The sequence below is a fragment of the Dysidea avara genome, chromosome 14 (assembly GCF_963678975.1).
Source record: "Dysidea avara chromosome 14, odDysAvar1.4, whole genome shotgun sequence".
NCBI lineage: Eukaryota > Metazoa > Porifera > Demospongiae > Dictyoceratida > Dysideidae > Dysidea > Dysidea avara.
The window spans coordinates 4,654,906-4,678,813 of NC_089285.1; the positions used below are offsets into that span (position 1 = coordinate 4,654,906).

The 23,908-nt window shown below is 36.5% G+C and overlaps 3 protein-coding genes and 1 long non-coding RNA gene across 4 annotated transcripts; 2 read left to right on the forward strand and 2 right to left on the reverse strand.

The window, feature by feature from the left end:
* Nucleotides 1-1,491: 1,491 nt before the first annotated feature.
* LOC136244425 (uncharacterized) lies at nt 1,492-2,710 on the forward strand. The gene is made up of 3 exons (XR_010695240.1): nt 1,492-2,073; nt 2,413-2,462; nt 2,522-2,710. It is a non-coding gene; the product is annotated as an uncharacterized lncRNA (long non-coding RNA).
* Nucleotides 2,256-6,134, reverse strand: LOC136244424 (uncharacterized). Its single transcript, XM_066036008.1, has 3 exons — nt 6,056-6,134; nt 4,841-5,031; nt 2,256-2,564 (listed from the first exon to the last, which is right to left on the reverse strand). Exons 1-3 carry the CDS (start codon nt 6,090-6,092, stop codon nt 2,403-2,405), a joined length of 390 nt encoding a protein of 129 aa, XP_065892080.1. The 5' UTR covers nt 6,093-6,134; the 3' UTR covers nt 2,256-2,402.
* Nucleotides 6,135-6,144: 10 nt separating this feature from the next.
* On the reverse strand, nt 6,145-15,431 carry LOC136243969 (uncharacterized). The gene is made up of 7 exons (XM_066035507.1): nt 12,129-15,431; nt 11,347-11,525; nt 11,034-11,299; nt 8,352-8,545; nt 6,599-6,687; nt 6,434-6,494; nt 6,145-6,190 (listed from the first exon to the last, which is right to left on the reverse strand). The coding sequence occupies exons 1-7, from the start codon at nt 12,863-12,865 to the stop codon at nt 6,145-6,147; spliced, it is 1,572 nt and encodes a 523-aa protein (XP_065891579.1). The 5' UTR covers nt 12,866-15,431.
* LOC136243971 (uncharacterized) lies at nt 13,711-22,323 on the forward strand. The gene is made up of 6 exons (XM_066035508.1): nt 13,711-13,801; nt 16,893-17,099; nt 18,845-19,003; nt 20,345-20,754; nt 21,530-21,666; nt 22,087-22,323. Exons 1-6 carry the CDS (start codon nt 13,711-13,713, stop codon nt 22,175-22,177), a joined length of 1,095 nt encoding a protein of 364 aa, XP_065891580.1. The 3' UTR covers nt 22,178-22,323.
* Nucleotides 22,324-23,908: the final 1,585 nt, after the last annotated feature.

The following is a 23,908-nucleotide window of genomic DNA, read 5'->3' on the forward strand; positions in this document are numbered from 1 at the left end:
AACAATAATTAGGCCACTACACTTTGATTTCAGCCATGTTTAGCCAGTTACACAGCATTGCATGGGAAGCTCCTCTGGAACCATTCCAGTCATTACAGTAACAGTAAATACAGATAACTTCTGTTACATGTGTAGGGAAGCCATTACGTGAAGCTAGCTACCACAAATCAACATCTTCCACTGTCAGTAAAGATACATAAAGGAGGACTCAAGTAGGTCCATGATGTTCACATTATAAGTACTGCGGTATGCCAAATTAAGATACCAAGTGATGTTGAACAGTGAAGAAATCAGGGGGTCTGTTCCAGGTAGTTGTAAAGCTAAGTACTGTGTGAAAATACACATATAGGTAGCAGGTATGTCCAGGTTTGCCAAACAATATCCCTATGTTGTCAAAAGTTGTCCTACAGTCCAAAGGTTCAACTAAAGGAGGTCCAGAGGTTGCTGTCTTCAAATCCCAATGTCCAGAGGTCCAAAGGTTCCATCACAGGACTGAGGTATTATCCTTGCATTATCCCAAGGTCCAGAGGTTGCTGTCATCTAATCCCAAGGTCCAGAAGTCCAAAGGTTCAACTAGAGGACTGAGGTATTATTCCTGCATTATCCCAAGGTCCAGAGGTTGCTGTCATCTAATCCCAAGGTCCAGAAGTCCAAAGGTTCAACTACAGGACTGAGGTATTATCCCTGCATTATCCCAAGGTCCAGAGGTTGCTGTCATCTAATAGAGGCCCAAAGGTTCACTATAGGACTGAGGTATTATCCCTGCATTATCCCAAGGTCCAGAGGTTGCTGTCATCTAATCCCAAGGTCCAGAGGTTCAAAGGTTCACTATAGGACTGAGGTATTATCCCTGCATTATCGTTCAAAGGTTCACTATAGGACTGAGGTATTATCCCTGCATTATCCCAAGGTCCAGAGGTCCAAAGGTTCAACTACAGGACCGGGGTATTATTCCTACGTTATCCCAAGGTCCAGAGGTTGTTGTCATCTAATCCAGAGGTCCAAAGGTTCAACTACAAGACTGAGGTATTATCCCTGCTTATCCCAAGGTCCAGAGGTTGCTGTCATCTAATCCCAAGGTCCAGAAGTCCAAAGGTTCAACTACAGGACTGAGGTATTATCCCTGCATTATCCCAAGGTCCAGAGGTTGCTGTCATCTAATCCCAAGGTCCAGAAGTCCAAAGGTTCAACTACAGGACTGAGGTATTATCCCTGCATTATCCCAAGGTCCAGAGGTTGCTGTCATCTAATCCCAAGGTCCAGAGGTCCAAAGGTTCACTATAGGACTGAGGTATTATCCCTGCATTATCCCAAGGTCCAGAGGTCCAAAGGTTCAACTACAGGACCGAGGTATTATCCCTACGTTATCCCAAGGTCCAGAGGTTGCTGTCATCTAATCCCAAGGTCCAGAGGTCCAAAGGTTCACTATAGGTCTGAGGTATTATCCCTGCATTATCCCAAGGTCCAGAGGTTGCTGTCAACTAATCCCAAGGTCCAGAGGTCCAAAGGTTCAACTACAGGACCGAGGTATTATCCCTACGTTATCCCAAGGTCCAGAGGTTGCTGTCATCTAATTCCAAGGTCCAGAGGTTGTTGTCATCTAATCCAGAGGTCCAAAGGTTCAACTACAGGACTGAGGTATTATCCCTGCTTATCCCAAGGTCCAGAGGTTGCTGTCATCTAATCCCAAGGTCCAGAAGTCCAAAGGTTCAACTACAGGACTGAAGTATTATCCCTACGTTATCCCAAAGTCCAGAGGTTGCTGTCATCTAATCCCAAGGTTCAGAGGTCCAAAGGTTCACTATAGGACTGAGGTATTATCCCTGCATTATCCCAAGGTCCAGAGGTTGCTGTCATCTAATCCCAAAGTCCAGAGGTCCAAAAGTTTAACTATAGGACTGAGGTATTATCCCTACGTTATCCCAAGGTCCAGAGGTTGCTGTCATCTAATCCCAAAGTCCAGAGGTCCAAAGGTTCAACTACAGGATTGAGGTATTATCCCTGCATCATCCAGAGGTTGCTGTCATCAAATCCCAGGGTACAGTGGTTCAAAGGTTCAACCATAGGACTGAGGTACGTATTATCCCTAAATTATCCAAATGCCAAAAGGTTGCTGTCCTTATATTTAAAGATCCTGAGGTCCAAATAAAGTGTATGTCATGCGTATGAAGTTTATATTGTTTTAGTTGATTTCTTGCATTTACGTTGTTTATAGATTATTTATATAATTGTATATATGTGATTCTAAATCTATATGCCACATGTCAGATAACCAGAAAGTGTAATATAGCCATGTATTCAGTCACTTAAGTTATAATTGTAATTTAAAACAAATTGATTGTGGAGAGAATACAACTGACTATAAATCATTCATGTACAATGAAATGTATAGTAGTAATTTTCTACATATAGCTAGATGATTTTAACTTGATCAACTCTTTGGCGTTGTGTAAATGGCAAATGTAAGTTAGGAAGAATGTGTATACATGTTGGTTCATTCTCTTTGTCATCTTTCCAAAAGCTGACATCCATGAAAACGTCTGCTCACACACTTCTGTGTCCACCTAAGGAAATAAGCAGCAGGACATAATAATGGTACTAGATAAACATTATAAAAATAAAAGAGAACTATATTTATTTTATCATTTTAATTCTCAATAATGCATGTCCTGCAGTAAATTGTAATTGTACAAATAAGGTGGTCAATCAAAGCATATAAACGTTATGTCTAGGGTGGTGGAGCAGCTAAAGCAGATGGGAACTTTAGAGATGGGGTTATACAATGACATTTGAAGCAGTATTATGTTGATATTATGGGACTCTGAAAATCACAGCATACTTTTCAAGCTTTCTACTTATCCAATGCTATCAATTTTATTGAATCTTAATAGAGATGTATGTGTGGAAATTTTAAAATATTCTATCCCTCATCAAGTACACTGACCTAAATAGCCAGGAATTATCAGCATACTATTGGTTGGTCCTGAGATATATGTACTGTATAAGTGTATATATAAAATTTTAGTCAACTAAGAAGCAGCTCACCCAGATGCAATGTAACTATATACATAAAAGCAAAGCAACTCCGGCAGCCATGTGAAACACAGATATAATTGCTGCCCAGTGAACCAACACTGGGATGCCTGTGCACCACTCAAGCACGTATGCCTTGTGCAGGTAAATCCTCCTAGGGCGGGGCTAGTAATCTGCAGGAGGACTGTCCAGGTCTCATGGAGAGAGGTCACGGAACCCAAAGTTTCACAACAACCCCACCACCACTAAGCAAGACAATGATAGTTGGGCGTTTGCTTCCCCAGGTATCCATCGATGTGGTTTCAAGGGTATTCTATCACATATTGAACAGTCATATTTGATTCCAGTAAATAGCGATTTAAGTAACAGGGTGAAAGTACAGGTACTGTAGTCTAACTTAACTAATTGTGATAGCTAATAATACAGCCATACAGGTAGGTGCCTGGGTATGGCATATAAGATACTGTGCTAGGTACGCATAGCAATTCATAATTATTAATGAGAAACATGGGAATGCTATGCTAATAATTTGCCAAATTTTATTTTTTCCAGCAGTGGTATTGTTTTTTTCCTCTAATTTCACTTGAAATCGTCACACACAGATCTCTATTCAGACTGAATGGATATGCATAGTTTCCATAAAATTATGGTCAGATACAGGGTGGGTTTGACATGTCTACTGCAGTGATAGAATGATTTTATTGATTGACTCTTGTTCTTTAGTGATCTCAATTTCACACAATTACATTTTAAAAGTATTCTTATCAAAACAGCACAGTATAAGTACTGTTTAAGTAGGGATCGCCCCAAAACTGGTACACACCACCAAAAATGCCACCATTAAAAGTCATCAGTTACAGTTGACATTACATTTGTTTTGCCCTTAGTAAAATGGCTGATAGTTTGCACCCAAGGCACTTTTATGGTCACAAATCTTCATTGCACACCTTTATACAGTGTACACTATAATAATGTGACTGGAATCACTGGTGTGGGAAAAGTAGTCTTATTGCCCATGACAATAAGCTTGAATTTTAGTCCCAAATGTATATAGCTACATTAATACACTAGTTATTAAATTTCACTCTCATAACCAGCCAGATTTAAGTGGTCTGCTTCTGTTGACTGTGTTTTCCAAGCACAGTGTGGTGAGCCTTTCTAAGTCCAGTGCCTTGATGAAGCTATGGCCAATCAGGAGGTGGCTATGTGTATGGCGGTACAGCTCCATGGTATTGGATAAATAAGTTTTCTTTGTATCTTTAGCTAATTGTGGTCCCCATGACTTAGCCTAATACACACGACACATTCCTGTTTCATTATTTCATTAATCTTTTCCTTACTTTGGCCCTTTTTCTGTTACACCTTATTAACTATAAGTCATTGAAGTCTAAATCATTGTATTTAGGTTAGGTAATCCAAAGGCTGCAACACAAGTTGCTGTCAGACCTTCAGTGCTGGTCACTGTAAAGTGTTAATAATAATAACCTTTTGCCCTCCTCTCCACCCACTACTGCTCACCTGATACAGTCAATCTGGATCAACCTTGGTAAAACCCATCTAAAATGGCAGGAAACCTATCTATTGGCTACCTGTTCTTCAGTGGATCATTTAAGGAATTGGCATGAAGGCAAAACATGTGAAAATCTTGTGCACATAGCTACAAGAATTGGTGAACTACAACACTCAAAACCGGTATTTCTTAACAGTTAATTGTAAACAGATGATACTACCAGTTATTACAGAGACAGTCTCAGATGGAAATTTGGCATTTGTATATTAATAACGTCATACAATTCATATAACTTACATCATTAAGCTCTTCAAAATTGTTCGGATCACAATTTTCAGCACACCACTTGTCAACATGTCCTCTCATGTGTAGCTTATCTATTACAATCTCTATCTTAGCCAGTGCAGCAGCAGCTGAAGACACTTCATTACGTTGGGAGTTTCTGGCATACTTTCTCAAGTGACATCCATCATCATAACATATAAACTCTATATTTAAATATAGAATATATTTGGGTTACATGGTTATGCTTGTTTATAGTGTGTAGCCTTATTAATTTGTTTTGCATGTCTGACAATTGATCACAACTGTATGGAGACATAATGGTGTGTACTAGTATTATTGCAAGACAGTCACATACAACCATTATCTGTAATTCATGATGCATCAATTATTGTCAAGAGTGGTAATAGTAAAAGGCTTCATTACAGACCTACATCTTAAATGGTGCAGATAATGCAGAGTGGATTTTGATGTCTAGCTGGAATCTCTTTGACAAAGGAACTTGGAGGAAACTGGATTGGCACTAACAGGCTTGTAGCTAACCACAAATCAACAAACCACATCCACCATTCTCTAAGCTAGTAAGTCATACACTAGTACCTAGCACCTTAAAGTAAATTACTTTAGAGTACAATTGCAAGCAGTGGTGGGTGTAGGGGGGTTGCAATAGTTACAGCTAAATCCCCCTCTGAAAATAGCACACGTTCCCCTAATATATTTACAATTCGTGTGGGTGATAACATCACCAAGAGTTATACATAGTGTATATATTATATTAGGACTTTTTCTACTGGCCAAACTTCATACTTTTCCTTTGAAATCACCATTACGACATTCAACAGCGGGTAGTTGCATTTTTCTTTGGTCTTTGACTTAAAACTAGGCTAAAGTTACTATTCCAGAGTGGAATTCCCCTTTCATAAAGTCTGGATCTGCCCCTGACAGTTATTAAAAACTTCCTCAACCTGAAACCCCCACTGAAAAACTAGATCAACCACTGACAAGGATGCAGTAAAATTATTCTATCACCTCCCCTTCAATTGCCTCAAAGATGCAAGAAGTCAAAGTCTTACTATGGTACAATGGACATGATAGCCCTTGCATAATTATATTTTGCTTACATTAATCATTATAGCAGGAACACATACACAAAATCACATAACAAAGTGTGAGTTTTGTGCTTTTTGTTGTATAATACATACACTCCTGATTATAATAATAACAACTTACTTATAGTGGAGCAGACATCAGGGAATGTATTGTACATGTCATACAAGTATCCATATACAAGCCCAATTGACTCAGAACAATACAGTTAATTAAGTGATGTTATGATTCCACACGGCCACATTGTTGCAAGTACACCTAAAATTGTATAAATTTATCACACATGCCACATTAGCATAAAATTCACTAATATACGTGTAATAAAGTATTGCAAGTTATCTACATTCCATAATCTGAATGTTGGTGCACCATATAATAGTATGTAGTTTGGAGTTAGAAACATTTTGTAGAATCATCCTTGGACCATGAATTGTTCAACTAATTCTAATTCAATGCTTAATAAGTCAGCACAAAATACATTTGCAAACTCCATGTGCTCACAGGCACAGTCCCGGTAACATTTGTACATCTCTAACTTGTCCAGAAACATTTTTGGCATATTCTAATTATAAAGAAGATAAATTATAGACCAAAATTTTGCTCTTTTATCGGCACAAAATTTCTCAACCTTAAACATTTATTAGCAATAAAGTTATATATATGTACCTGCTGTCCTGTGATTCAAACGCATGTTCTTATCCTTCTCAGTATTGCACTTCAACTTATCTTCCTTCATATCATTATCCATGAGTTTCCTGGTAGAGCAGAACTTAAAGTCACCATAGATGTGATTGTCTTATTTATATGTACAAGTAAATGTAATTTTTGAATTTTTTAGCTAGGGATCATGGTAGAAATAAAAAGTAAAGATACAAGGGTGATTGCCTACACCTCCAGCCATATAAATTATACTAGTGAACATATAATCACTACTAGTCATGACATGAAAGGATGTAGACTGAAGTATATCCATTAGTATATAGGTGATCATCCCTATGAACTTATCTTCGTTTACTCTTTGTAACTAGCTAGTGAACCCAAGCATACAAAATAATGGATCCAGACATCTGAACATGCATACCAATAATATTAATCAGTGAAAAGTCAATGGGTCATTCCGGTTCACTTTTTTTGTTCAGCACTTTACAAATGAAGAATAGCATTAGAACCACCTCTACAATCAATCCAGTCACTATAATTATGGAAAATAGGAAAGATTCACTCATCTAAACACTCGTGCCCCAACCATCAACTTGTGAAAGTTACTGTACTATGTTCAGCCCATTACACAGTGTCACAAAGTACAAGATTGTGTGGAGCATGTCTGCAGTTAGTATGGATAATATGGACATTTACTGCATGGGAAGCCACAGTGATGCACTACTATGAATCGACACCTTACACTGTCAGCAAAAGCATTGGGACACAAAAGAGGTAAGTCCATGATGCATTCATTGTATGTACTGCAGTATGCCAAATTGCACCAGTCAGGATGAAGCGACGTCTAACAGGGAAAAAGTAAGCCCTTAGCCTTAACTGTTGTCAAGTTATGCTTGTCTGAAGGCATCAGTTACAGTAGTAGTCAATCAGTAGAATAATTTCTTAGCAACCTAACATACACATAATTGGCTGCTCTGAAGACACTTTTGGGCTTAATTCCACTGAGCCATGAACATGATCATTACTAGATTAGAAACCCTAGCTTCATTGCAAAAAGGAACTTTTCCTGGGTTCCCAACCTAATATTATTATATGAAGGTGAGTAAGAGAGATTTAATAAAATGCTGTTCCACACTTTGAAGTGACAAAACAACCTTCTCCTTATCTGACAACAGAGCTACTACAATTTAATTAGTACTGCAATTTCATACTGACAGTCACTACGTATACATGGTGAAATTTTAGCTAGACAGTAGAAAATTTCCATTAATTTTGAGCAAAATAGATATTATCTTGGAACAAAACTATGGAGTACAATTGGTAGAAAAAGCAAAATAGCATAGTGATACACAAACCAACAGGGTTGGATTCAGCCAAGAACAGGTCTGATTGCTTGCTAAATATAGTAAGACTACTGGGTTGCTACATAGATGAAGAAAGCAACTACAAATACTTAATTAATACCTATTAACTACAAATAATGTGTGAAGAAGTTTAATTGATGCTGATTCTTAATTTTATTAATATTACAATGAAAATTTATTCTAAAGGTATTACTGTCACATATACTGTAGGATAAAGCTGACACATTTTATGACTTGCAATTTAAATAATAAATAAATTTATGGTTATAAAAAATCATAACCAACCACACACATCTACCAACGCCTTAATGCATGCAGGCCCAAACAAATATATCTATCAACCAATATAAACTTTCTGCTTTCATAAATATCACCAAGGTGGGATTTATTCTTACCCTTGTGTCATTACTGTTTCATCCTCTGTATCAGTGCGTCTTCTTTTGGCACTATGATCTTTGCTTTGATCATCAGCTTCTTTATTGTCATCTTCATTATCATCTTCATGTCGTTTATAGTCCTCCACCATTTCTTTAGTAACATTAGATTCTGGTTCCCAAGTAACTTTATCATTTGGTCCAACACATAAAACCTTTAATTTTGCACAATCATAATGATACACACTGTCGCACTATTGAATTTACATTTAATTTTGTATAAAATGCACCACATAGACCCTGCAAAGAAATGGTATACTGTGGTATTTCAAAATTAATACGTTTATGTATATGCAGTTATGGGACTAGAATAATGGACTGGACCACTGGACTTACATAGGTATTGCTCTAACACTTTTTAAAGTTCATGCAATAATGGCTTCACATGGTAGACGTACATACAGCTAACTGATTAGTTGATTTGAGTTCGTTTCAGATTTTAAAGCTCTGAGATAGCTTTTTAAAATTGCTGGCTAGAAACTTACAGCTTTTAAAAATGTTTCTATTTTATTTGTACATAGCCTTATACCAGCATGCTGTGCATTAGTGTTGTTTTACTACAACTAAAACTAAAAGTACTTTAGTAAGACAAATATGTTTTAGGTACCTAAAACTATAACTAAAAGCAAATCCATATAAATCTATAATTAAAAAACAACTAAATAATTTCATATCAAAACATTTGTCAACTTTTACCATACATTCTAAAAATCCGTAACATAAAAAAATACGCAAAAATTATACCGACTGCTAAATACGGCACCATAACTTCCGCATACGTTCATTTACGGAGATCTACTATGGCTCATCAGAATCCTTAATCAATGGCGATTCGAGTGATATATAGGAGTTTGTGAAGTAACTAAGAGAAACGGCAGAATAGAGCCTTGTATCGCTAGATTATGTGTTCAGATAAGTAATAATTTAGCAGAAAATAACTGTTTTTTCGTATGTTTTGCAATGTAACTCTGTACAACAATTAGTTAGACACTTACTTCGGGTGGATTCTTAATCAGCAAGTGTCGATACGTAGAATGATACCAAGTTTAGCGAATTTGGTTGAGGGTAACACATTGCTTTTTTGGGGTTTCCCACCCGATTAATTAAATTCTCCATAGGAAATTGTATGGGGGCACGTATTATGTTGTAATCAACAGTAAATAACTTTTACTATGGTAACAGTAGAGGGTTACTTCGGGCGGAATCGTGCATAGCAATTCAAGGGCTTTATTTTGTTGTATAATGTCCTGTAGAGATTATGGGTGCTAATGGTTGCTTTTTGTATTTAGTATAAAATCCATGTATTTTGAATGGGGGAAGAAATAATGGCTGCCGACAAGGTTTTTCAACCAACTGGTTTGACTAAGTTATGAATACCAAAATGACGTGGAGTTGATTTTAAACTATTTTATTACATAATTCATAAGATGTAATAGTAAAACTTGATGTTATGCAAAATTTTGTTTAGACCGCTTCGGTTTACAACTCCCAATAGAATGTTTTGATATGTGCCAAAACTAAATCTAAGAATTGGGAAGAATAACTAAAACTATCTTATGCACAACTTAAACTATAACTAAAACTAAAAGGTTTTCATGTTCTTAAATAAAGCTATAACTAAAACTAAAATGACACAAGCAATATAACCATAACTCAATCTATAACCAAGAAGAATTACTAAAACTAAACTCATTGAAGAAACTAGCTAGCGACGTAAGACTAAGTAAAACTAAAACTCCTTACTAAAACAACACCATGTTGCTTAGATCACTGCATGTATATAAGTTAACATACGTTCTACAGGTGGAACGAAATTAATTATAGCTTTAGTTTAAAAAGTAAAAATCTTTTAGTTATAGTTTTAGTAAAATCTATAAAAAACCTTTAGTTTTGGTTACAGTTTTAGCTGTACATAAAAAAATTGCATTGCATTGCATAGTGCTTGTATTAGTGCCGGTAATAGGCAAGTTATCTTCAATGAACTATGCAGTTATACTACCAATGAGATTTAACAAATAATGTACAAATTTTAGTGCCATGGTGAGTTACTTCGTGGTTAAGCAATAAAACAAAACAACCAGTCCAGTCTTGTAATCCATCCAGTTAATGTATATATATCTAATATTGTGGAAAATATTGTACAGGTCACACTTGTACCAATAGCTCATAGAATACCAAACCTATCAGTTGCTTTGGTTATAATTATTAGAAACTGCGTTGTTTGTAAACCAAATCACGGTAAGTACCCTGTATAATTGGTTAATATCTATGCAAGTATCAATGTGTAATGAATGCTGAGGCATAATATGTTAGATACAGACAGAGTTTAGACTGAAATGGTCAAACAAAAGTGGTTGAATTTGCGAAAAGGGGTCTTCCCCACACATCCAATTCTGTGAACTCAGAAGACCATAACTCAGTGTTCAAGAAACATAACATTCTGAAAAATATTCCATCCACTAATCTATGTTGGTACTTAGTACTGGTCAAATTTCAAGTCAATAGCCTTTTCCAATCTGAAGTTATGAGATGTCAATGTTGGTAAATTGGATGTGTGTGTAAGACCGTTTTTTGCAAATCCGGTCACAAATTGTCCTTTATCCATTATGAATCATTATGAATGTAATAATCATTACTGTATACCTGATAATATATTCCAGCACGTGTGGTCTTCTTGGCTGTAATGACTTTAAGTGGCTGTTCATTTGATGCCCCTGACAATGAAGTATGATCAGCACAGTAGCGGCTTTTGTAAGCTGGTGTATTAATACAACCAGTCTTTATCTGACCAGGAAGATTCATAAACTCAATGTGCCCTGAATTCTTTGCAAAGCATATGTCTCTGTGGTTTTTCATATTTCCGTCAATCACTAGCACATATCCACAGCCTGGATATAAGCACCTGTGAGCTGCACATGCAAATAAATACATTATACATAAATACTGACTTACAAACCTGAGTATCTTTGTTTAAAAGCTAAACAGAGCTTTGGGTTAATTTCTTTCAGGGTATAGTGTATGTCTGGTTTGATTGTTGTATCACTAAACACCTCCGGAAAACTTCTCTGGATACGAAGTACCGCAAACCGCAAATGCGCATTTTCCAGCCTCCTTCTATCAAGTGGTGTTCTGTTGCTACAATAATGGTCAATATAAAATATAAATAAGAGTTGCTACTAGACAAGCTATATACACCTAAGCAATACCCATTATACACAAGAAACTGCAAATTCTAAGTGGTGATACATGTAAAGGTCACATTTTATATGTACCAAATTGAAATAATTATGGTTTGTGTATGTATGCATGCAGGGCTGAAATGTTATTGGGAAAATCAATTTTGTAGTTAAAGTTATCCATAGTAAATTTTGTAAAATGACTAAAATGTTTACTCCGGCGTAGAAGCAGTTCATGAACCTGAAATTATTGTTGGACATCTGCTATTTTATTACAAAATCTGGCTAATGTTTGAACACATTTAGAACAGTACTAATGAGTATGTCCAACCACATAACAGGACTGATTTGTCATCATTTCCAAAACATAATTTCAGACTCTGGAGTAGGAAATTCTGTGCAAATGAAGTTATACTGATACTTTAAATACATATCTATTAGCAACAGGAGTCAGAATGCTAGTGTAATCATTTTACATAACAAGTGGTATTATATCAGACTGTCTAATTAAATTCCTTTAGAAATTATTTGGGATCTGTATTTCATGTGGCATCAGACTAACCTTTTACATGTTTCACTTGTAAGAAGCACCTCATCACTTTGAAAAGTTGTACTCTTCTTTTTACTATCTAATTTGGTGTTGCGCTTTTTGAAGCTGTCATAGCATTGGTAATGGTTGTAAATGTCGGCCTTTTGGTTGTATGATAATTGCCCAATTAAAAGCTCTGAGTCCATCTTCTTCAAAAATTCTGTCTCAAATACCGTCTCTTGTGAGGAAACGAAGTATGGGAGGTCTGCCCAATTATCATCATACTGTGCACCAGATTTCAGCCCACTAGTTACATAGCCATAGTGTTGTACAACTTTACATTTGGGATTTTTGCACAACTTATGGTAGTGCATTCCAACAGTAGTACCCACTGATTCAGAATAAATCGTGACTTGGCTAGGACGATCAGACCTTAGTCTAAGACTGTTGCCACACTGGAAACACGAAGATTTATCGGAAATCAAAACCACGCCCAACTCTCCGCTTCCGTCGCGCTTTTGCATGTGCACCAGTTCCTCTGCGAGCTCTCTGTCAGATATAAATGCAGCAGGATAAATGGTCCTGAGATTTTGCAAGGCTATTTGTAGCTTCCTTTTAAAACTCTCTTCCAAGACATCTGGGTTGTCACCTGTAGCGAACTTAACCACCGTCTCCCAATAAAGAGGATACTCCTTTGGTAAAGCAGCAGACACGAAAATTAACCGTCTACGTACAACAGCACTTGGAACTAGTGTACACAGTATATCCATTGGCGATAGGTTATCAATGGGCCAATTTAACGTCGCGTCGGAATTCCGGCTCCTTATAATTAACTTCCGCAAGAACTTCCGCCATAGGTAATTTACGAGTACATTAGTGTTTCACAGTGGATCCTGAGGGTATCCGATCCGGACTTGCTTCCCATTATGACGTAAACGTTCACTGTAAATTTCCGCGGGTGCTTGACTCATTTCTTTGCATCACCAAGTTCTTGCAACCATTTGAGTCTTAGTTTGTTGTAGTTAGCTACAGCGCATAATGAATAGCACACTGAAGGAATTTGTGTCTACCAGCCAAGCGAAGGTTAGCGCAGAAGCTGCTGAGACGAGAAGAAGGTTGGAGAGATGCTGGCCTTTTGACGTGAATTGGGATCTTTACCCCAAAAAGCTTTCTCTTGTAAGTTAACAATACATGAATAGCGAAAATAGACTTGTGCATAAACTAGCTACGTTGGATACTAGATAGCAGAATGTAGCTACCTACTGATTAGCTACCTATATTCTACCCTGAGTAGCTTTTGTGTATCACAGCCGGCAGTGACCAACACCGAAGGTCTAACTGCAACTTGTGCTGCAGCGGTCTTAGGATTACATGCATGTAGCTACTTTCATTTAATTTTTGTATCTGTAAGTGTTTAGTGCTGTATATGGAAGAATGTTCCAAGAGAATAAATAGATTTTCTTCATAGGGTTGTAAGCAGTTTGGAAAGTCTCTTGGAGTTCCATCAAGTTGTATATTGGCCGGGCTTGTAATCCTATGCAGTTTTATGTTGTCTCCAGCCCAAGTCGCTGTCCCAGGAACAAGCTGGACAGAACCAGTTCTTGTATGGATCACAATGTCGATGTCGACAGGTTCTAGGAAATCAACTATATATAGTCTGCTATCCAGGATTGTCAAGGATGTGAAAGAGAAAGTTGGGATTAAAGGTGAGGTTTTGTTTACCAGAATGTTCTTTATATAAAAAAATTATCATGGTGTATCTAGGCACACAAAACATTATTAAAACTGTGTATTGTTTCTGCAATCAACACTAGTGTAAGATTTTACTGATCCAGTAGCTACATGGCTTCATAATTACTTACTCCATTTTACACCACTTTAAAAATCACTTACTATTTACAATTTAAAATGTCACAAGTCTACTCCTTAGAAAAGTTTCTAAGTGCATACAGCCCATTACAATTATGTCACAGTAGAGAGTCCAAGCAATTCATTAGACTGAACTTCTTGTAGCTACAGTAGCTACCACCAGGTGAATGCATAACATTGATAGGAAGAAGCAATTATTGTTTGCATTTCTACTGCTGTGAAAGGATAGCAAGACATCCTGTATATAATTAACACTATAATAATCCCTGTGTCCATGGTTACAACCAGGTGGATGGTCTTAGTGTTACAAAAGTGCTACACAGTGAATGTCACTGAAGCAGCTGGTTACAATGTTGTGCAGATATATTCTCACCTGTATGGCTAACTATCAATGTGTGAGCTGAAATCGTTAATGTTCTTCATGTACAGTAGATATAATGACATGAAATGGCTACTGTTTGATATGAAATAGCTACAATTTGAGCCTTAAAAACCACACTCATGGGGAGTTTGGAGAATGTGAGCTATAGCTATATGCTAGCTATAGCTATATGCTAGCTATAGCTACATGCTAGTTCAAAGGGTTACATTGTATGCCTGCATTTTGTTTAGAAACAAGATCATGGGGAATGAAGGACACAAGTTTTCAGAAGATGGGAGAACTAATGGCAGATAACGATGGAAGACTTTTGGGAATTTTTGATGAACTCTCCTCATTTTTGGCCAAAATAAATATTTATAATGGCAAAAGTATATGTGACTCCAACGAACTATCAATGCTATTAGAGCTATATAATGGCAATGGTTGGTCAAGGAACACTGGTAAGTTATTTTTTGTTATTGCATGAATAATCCTGTTAATACAATAGCCAGAACGTAGTGTCACAGTCCCAAAATAACAGTTCACATATATTTTATATATACATGCACACATCATGATTAGTATTATCATGATAACATGTCATGCAGCTATGAACAAATGGATAGTCATCACTATACACAGAATCCAAGAAAACTTTATTTTCAACAGTATGGATATGTAGTACTATCATACACTACAGTAGTACTGCATATCTGGGGATGATTAGAGTCTCAGAGTAGCCAAAAATGTTGCTAGCCAAGTAGCTATGAAATTTAATTCAGTGGAATTTGTGCTGACTGACCGGTTTAATTTAGTGGAATTTTCTGCTGACTGACCGATGCCTGCCTTCATACAGGTGTAACTCCATAACAGCTAAGGTTACAGGCTTGATTTATTCACTGTTAGACATTATATACTTCAGCCCAATTGGTATATTGCAGCATAATTATATTAATTTCATTAAATTTTAATTATGAGGCAAGCTATGTAAAGAAAGCCAAGCTATTTTGCATTAAACTAGTTGTCTTACTTGCTAGTTTTTCTACATGCCTTACTTTGTAAAATGTGAATTCTACCTTGAATCTATATCTATATATATCCAATGTAAAGGTTTGCAACTGCACCAAGGGGGTTAGAATTTTTAGAACAGTTTAGTTACTATTAAAAGTGTGTGGGTGCCAAACTTTGGACAGTTTTTGTTTTCAATGTTCTATCTTCACCATGCAAGCAAATCATTTCATACGGTGATAAAACCTATTCTATGGTGCATCCGTCCTGCAAGTTTCATTATAATATCTCCATCAGTTCAGGAGCTATGCTCCAAAATTCAATTGTGTGTAATTTTCGTGAATGTTTGTAACTGCGGACACTTGTTATTACGCCTGAAACAATGTTTCAGAAGATGATTTCAAATTTTAAACACTGCCACATTTAACTTAATAGCATCTATTTCCCACTTCGTACTCAAATTTGAAAGTAATAATTCTTGCATTGTCAAGTTTTGGAAATTTCAATCAAAGTGTATTTCGGCAAGTTTAAGTGCAGTTTGAATGAGACTGGCTCATACAAAATCATCCATAATGAGTATTTGGCTGATTGAGTGACTGTAAACGAATGGAACTTGGTACAGTGGTAATTCATAGTAGGCATTTCTGCCCTTTTTAGAAAATGGACATTTTATATGCTCATTGTATAGATAGAGTATTGATCGCTGATCTCAGAAATATATTATTTTGTTGGGTTGGAATTGGCTACTTTGGCATGCACAGTTCTTTTACAAGGCTCCAGAGCTCCACATACATTTTAAAAGAAAATATGGCACAATTGAAATAGGAAGCCATCTAGTAACATGGACTGTCTAGAAATTTCTATAGTTATGCAGTAGTTGCAAGTTTGTACATGTAATGAGAGTAACTTTAGGTTTTGTTGATACCCAGTGACCTTAGTATATACGCCTTGTGGTGAACAAATACTGATGTTTCACCAAATGGGCACTTGTCAATACAATGCTGTATAGTTACCCAATGCAAGGCAAGTGGCTATCTCAAGTAAGTGAAAAATATTAAAAGTTAACAAGTTATAAAGGTAACAACTGAAGCGGAGGTGTGTCACAATGATGCAACAGTATTCCTGCCTTGCCAGTGGGAATTCATGGAGAATCTTTTATTTTAAAAATCTTGGATACTGAAATGCCTATTCGTAGTTGTATTCTGTGCTGTACTAAAATCAGCTAGATAGCACTATTTGCTTCAAATATTGAACATCATATCTCAAAAAGTAGCTGCTGTATTTATTTGAGATGAATGCTTCATTTATGATGATACTATGATTCCAAAATGTACTGCTAGTTAAGGTGACTGACTGATGCATTCAGACAAGCGTAACTCGATAACGGCTGGCTTGATTTTTTCACTATTTGGTGTCACTTCGGTCCGAGAGGTGCCTTTTGGCATACTACAGTGCGTACAATACTATGCATGACAAAATTATCAAAAATTCATCGCACTTGGTGTGCAACATAATGCTATGTCTTAACACATTAGTTCAAATCTATTGTTTTACTGTAGTGTCAGGTGAAGCCAACTTTCAAATGCCAAGTACAAGCTTGACAGTTGGGGGATTTAATCAGCCACCAATAGCACGAAGCCTGATTGAAATACAGCGAAACGCTGAGAAAGGACTGTCACAACGATTTATGTGGTTTTTCCCCAAGCCAATTTGTGGAAAACTTCGTGATCTGCAGCCACTGGATAAAATCTTTTATGATCAGCTTGGTATGAAATAAACATGTAAATACATGCAAGTATCTCTTTGTTTGTATAATTTAAGTCAATTTTGTTGTTTATGTGTTTGTCAGTTTCACAGGGTAGTCAGGCATGAATGCAGTTTCATTGTAAACATACCTGAGTGTTAAACTATGGTGTACAGTGTCCCACCTACTTCAAAAATCACCTAGCACAGAACAGTGTTATTATTTCAACCAGAGTAATTATCAGTGAAAAGTGAGAATCACAACATTCAGTAAACATTTTCTGACCTGGCAAAATATTGGGAAATGGATGGCAATCTTGCTAATTGGTCGGCAAATGGCTGATGGCCAACTGTTACTGTCATCCTAAGCACATTCTTTCCTGAGTATATATTTTACATAGCTGTTCTCAAGTAGATATTGTTTTAGGGTGTACATTATGTCTAATATGCAACAGATGGCTCCTTTATCAATGTAACCATACGGCACAGTATCACAGGGAGTCATAATCATGCAGTACGATATACTGTATAGTAGAGTCCACAAAGATGCGGGTGTGGCCCATAAAAACAACATTTAAAATCCTGCATCATTTCCCCTAACAATGATGAAGCAGTATTGGTTAGATAAAACTAAGCCCACAAGCCTTCAGATTGACCCAAAATGTTTTCAACAAGTTGCTAAGGGATTTTAAAAATATATGTTTAACAGAATTTCTACTAACTGACTGACTGACTGATGCATTCAGACAAGCGTAACTCGATTACGACTGGCTTGGTTTTTTCACTATTTGGTGTCACTTCGGTCCGAGAGGTGCCTTTTGGCATACCACAGTGCATATAATGCATTCTTCATGGACTTACCAGTGGCCTCCTTTATGTCCAATTCATCTTTGCTGATGGCAAAAATCAAAGTGTCGATTTTGGCAGTAGCACGTGATGGCTTTCCTTAGGCTACTTTGATTGCAGAGGTGCTTTTTGAACAGCTCTTGATTTTTAATGCTGTGTAATGGGTAGAACATAGCTGATACACTTTTAAGATGATAACTGATAGCTGGGGTACACGGTATCATTTCTTTCTTTTGATGCGGTATGCATAGGTTCACCAGTCATAGTAATTTTGTTTTACAAACAAAGTTAACAAACAAGTACACAAAAGAGTTTGGAATTTTCGACAGAGTAGGGACCATTACTTGAGCACAGTAGGGATATACACTTCTTATGGCTTTACTGTGATTATATTTTAATACTGTGCACTACTTCAGCTTGTTTCAGAGCTTTTATCAATGTGTTATGGTTCCTACTCTAGTTGAAATTCCAAACTATTTTGTGTACTTGTTAAGGAAAACAATGTCCCTGAAGCTACTACAGACTTTTAAGAGTCTGTGTTGCCAATGATGCTATGTTATGTAGCAGTGAATGTCCACAACATATTTATGCTCCAAATGGGAAGCACAATGACTATATACACGGGCTGAAACTAAATGGATATAATACATTCATGCAAAACTACCACAAATTTATTGGAGACAGCAATATAAGATGTCAATGTAACTATTGATATTTGTCTATTCTGTGTTACAAGTCACCCCTGAACTATGAATACAACATACCAAATAGTTGGTAACACATACATTGATTTGGATATCTGATTTATAAACACAATACTTGGAGAAACAAAACAACTATTGCCACATTTCCTTGAGCATTATATTTACAAATCAGATATGGGTAAGTATATATTAACTGTTACTTAAATATAATATTTTAGTTGACTTGTTTTTTGAAACCTGGCAACGTGGAAATGATGACTCAGATGACTGCCTGACAACTCGTGAATTTATATTTTTAAATGAGCACTTTGCTACTAAATATGATGAAATTCAAGAGGCAGTAAGCAAGTTGGCAGGTTTAGATGATTTGCTTGCTGGTGAGATATGCATAAGTTTATGCGTATATGCATGTAGCAAGCATAGTCAAGATACACTAATATACAATATAATAATATTATCATGTAATAACACATGTGTATGAAGAAACAGTGACTTTGTAAATGTTAGTGAGTACACAACAAATCATAATGGGTAATGATGTGGATAGCATAACCCTGTATCATGCAGATACTATTATTATGTGCCTTCCACACACATGTCCATTTTATTAACTTTGGTAATTCATGACGTCACACTGGTAAAAATATTAATGTAAAATTTGGTCAGTATTGAGCACTAACATAGCTTAGCAGATGTTTTTAGTCTAAAAAACATTTAGGTATGTCTATAAAAACAATCCAGTGGTAGCACTCGTGTTGGCTGGGGTGGTTGACCACTCAGCATGGTGAGAGATATCAGCCTTCACCGGCTTGGGTGATTAGTTGTACTGGCATGAGCGCTGTGGGCTATTAGCCTGCACTAGAGCAAACTGTTCTTTATTGCCCACAAAGAATGCTTTATTGCACGACAAAGAATGCTTTATTGTACTATTGAAGTACTCTTTGTGGGCAATAAAGCACTGTTTGCCGTCATAAAGTGTACTTTATGAAATTTAAAATACACTTTTCCTTTGATCTTGCCCATGCAAAGCTCTATAATTATATTATAATGTGTAAACCAGAGAAACAATGAAAGTACTATACACGGATGATAATTGTGACCGGATTTGCGAAAAGGTACCTTTTCCACACATTTGACATATCAGCAAACAAAATAATGTAACACTTGATTCCTTATACTGATTAACTTGCTCTTAGTATCACAATGTAGCCAGATACTGTAGCTACATTCATTGAAAATTTCAAGCAATTATACAACATGATCAAAAAGTTATGAAGCTTTACAGTTCAAATAATGGGTCAAATTTTGTGTGTGAAAAAGGTACCTTTTCGCAAATCCGGTCACAATTACAGCTCAAATATTTCATAATCTTATACTGTGTTCACTCACATCCTGGCTGAAATTTGGAAAGAATGATCTGACTAGCTAGACTTAGAAATGCACTAAGATTAAGCATCATTTCAACAGATTTGTGACAACAGAGTCACTGTGTGTACTTTACTGATAAAATGCAGCTAGTCGTGGCAAACTTAATATTATTTTTAAATTGTAGAGATAGTGCACACAACCAGTATATGGAACCGTTTCCAAACATAATGCAATGTAGTCAAATTTTATGTACTCCTCGCATCAGGGACTGTGACCAAACTGTTGGAAATCAGCATGTAGTACCAACAATCGTATTGTAATGCTTAATGTTACTACTTTTACTTTATTAGGCATGCTCAGCAAATCAACTGGTCAAATACTAAGAGTGGCAGCATGCTTCAATGTGTTGTTCAGGATCCGTGATTCAACTGAGCCATGGCCAGAAAACAATCCAGAAGACAAGATTATTCATGATGCTATAAAAGCCGCGTGTGATTTTGTGGACATATGCTGTATTCACACAGCATTCATGGCTGGGAGGTCAACCTCATTATCAAAAACGCAGGAACTTAAAACAAGCGATGAGAATTTTTTCCTTGTATTTCCTGGCAGTGTATTAATTTTAAGTGATATCATAAATGCAAGAAGGTTTAAGAGTAGGGGGAAAAAGGATGAGGCTGTAACTGCTTTAACAGCACTGCAAAATGATGGCTTGGGAACACTGAGTGACTTACCATCATCCAAGCATTCTGCACACACTGTGAGTGTCATGTGTAGTAGTATTATTGTGTTGATACAAAAATCACTTATTGCACTACAACAGAATAGTGTATGAATAATGATGTAGGAGCTCTCCTATTATTAACTATGATGAGAAATTGACCATTAAATTCATGTCCTAGTTATTGTATGATATATAAGTTTGATTTGCACACTTATAGTGGTCTAACTCACAGAATGCGTGAATAGCAATCTCAGCAAAATTGCAACATCTTGAGAATTTAGGACCCGTGCATTATATAGACTCGCGTAGCCAGACTGCTTTTTTCTTTTGTGTGGGCATCGGGGAAAATCCCTGACACCCACATAAGAAAAAAGCTGTCTGGCTACATGAGACTATGCATTATATAGCTCCAGAAACATTAAATATATACAGCAGTGCATGGAGTTAATAGATGTTTATGTAAAAGTGTACTTTAGGTCATGTACACTTTCTCGTCCTTTCCTGGGTCTGACTACATCAAAAAAATTTTGGTACTGCTCATGGTTGATTGCAAATAGAACTGTATACGTAAGTTGGTTACTTGCTAGAAAAGTCTAAAAATTTACATTTCATATCATAATTATGAACTTTCTAATTTCTATCGATGTAGCTAAACGCACCTTCTCACATTGTAATCAAGTTTATGTTGCATAAATTCAAATTTGCTCTCATTTTAATTGTTTATTATTATAGGATGTACAAATAACGCAGTATGCTTAACTACATATACTACTATATAATGTAAATCATACATGTACAAATTATCTGATAGGCATATCAATTCACTAAGGCTAAGGTGCCAGATTCACCAGAAGGTAAAGAAAAGTTTGCTGCTGCCTTGATGAAGCACGGGGTTTCACTGGAGGAATATGTAGAGGCATTTCAAAAGCCAAACTTCGTACATGCACCGTAAGCAATTTATTATATAGATGATTTGTGTTCCAAGTTGACAATACTACAAACAATACTTACCAATGATATTGTTATAATCGTGAAGTGTTCTCGATCAATGTTCTACCCATACTTGCCAAAGTAGTTATCCAATTGTTAGCAGCAAACACACCTTAGTTTACAGCATACAACACTAAAACTTAAACTGAGATTTCTGCTTATTGCCCAATAAACACCTTAGTATCTAATTACAGTTAAAAAGCTACATCATTGTCCTACTATCACTCTATCAATCATACGTATAGTATTACAAGTAAAGCTACAGATGCTAAGCATTTATCCAGTCATATAATTTGTATACAGTAGACAATTTTACTGTCAATCATAATTGTAAAAATAAAGATTTATAATTTATTACTTTGATACATATGTTTTCAGGCCATCAAAGAAGAAGAGGGCAATTATAGAGCCTGGTGAACAGAGCAAAACCAAAAAGTCCAAGGAGGTTGCAGAGTCAGATGAGGACTGAATGAGTACAAGCATGCACTAACACTGCCGTATATCGCACTACCATAATAATAATGGATAAGTAACAGTAATGCATGCAGCACTAGCAAACTTGATCACTTTTTGTCACTATTTGCACTGTATTACAATATTTAATTGTCACATACAAATAAGTCTTAATTTTCCTTAATGGCTTAAACGCATAGTTGCTTTCACAAAAACTATAAACAAGTCAGTTAGACATCTTCTTTATGGTGTAAGTCACGTTATCATTTCATCACCTCATTGAGTACACTTCTTGCATCTATCTTCAATCAACCTGCACGCGTAATAAACATTAATGACGTGCAATTTTATAACAAATAGAAAAGTAAACATACTATGTATCACACACAAATAGTATACTAGTCAATACAAATACACTCATAATACAGTAATATTGTATATTAGGAATCATGGAGGTTTGCATTTTCTTACAAAAAATTTTTGGACATCAGGACATTGGGATTTGATGGCAGCTACTTATGGACCTTGGGATAGCTTATGGATAAAACCTCAGTTGTATATTTGGACCTCTGGACTTAAAGGATAACACCTCAGTTGTATAGTTAAACCTTAGGACCTCTGGATAACTAAGGAATAGTACTTCAATTGTACAATTAAACCTTTGAACCTCTGGACCTTGGGATTTAATGGCAGCTATCTCTGGACCTTGGTATATCTTTGGGATAATATATTAGTGAACCTTTGGACCTCTGGACCTTGGGATAACTAAGGAATAGTACCTCAGTTGTATACATAGTTAAACCTTTGAACCTCTGGACCTTGGGATTTAATGGCAGCTACCTCTGGACCTTGGGATAACTTTGGGATAATATATTAGTGAACCTTAGGACCTCTGGACCACTAAGGAATAGTACTTCAGTTGTATAGTTAAACCTTTGAACCTCTGGACCTTGGGATTTAATGGCAGCTACCTCTGGACCTTGGAATAACTTTAGGATAACATATTAGTGAACCATTGGACCTCTGGACCTTGGAATAACTAAGGAATAGTACCTCAGTTGTATAATTAAACCTTTGAACCTCTGGACCTTGGGATTTAATGGCAGCTATCTCTGGACCTTGGTATATCTTTGGGATAATATATTAGTGAACCTTTGGACCTCTGGACCTTGGGATAACTAAGGAATAGTACCTCAGTTGTATACGTAGTTAAACCTTTGAACCTCTGGACCTTGGGATTTAATGGCAGCTACCTCTGGACCTTGGGATAACTTTGGGATAATATATTAGTGAACCTTAGGACCTCTGGACCACTAAGGAATAGTACCTCAGTTATATAGTTAAACCTTTGAACCACTGGACCTTGCGATAACTTACGGATAACACTTCTGTTGTATAGTTAAACATTTGGACCTGTGGACCTTGGGATAACTAAGGGATAACTACCTCAGTCCTATAGTTGAACCATTGGACCTGTGGACCTTGGGATAACTAAGGGATAGTACCTCAGTCCTATAGTTGAACCATTGGACCTATGGACCTTGGGATAACTAAGGGATAACTACCTCAGTCCTATAGTTGAACCATTAGACTTGTGGACCTTGGGATAACTAAGGGATAGTACCTCAGTCCTATAGTTGAACCATTGGACCTGTGGACCTTGGGATAACTACCTCAGTCCTATAGTTGAACCATTGAACCTTGGGATAACTAAGGGATAACTACCTCAGTCTGTGTACTTGAACCA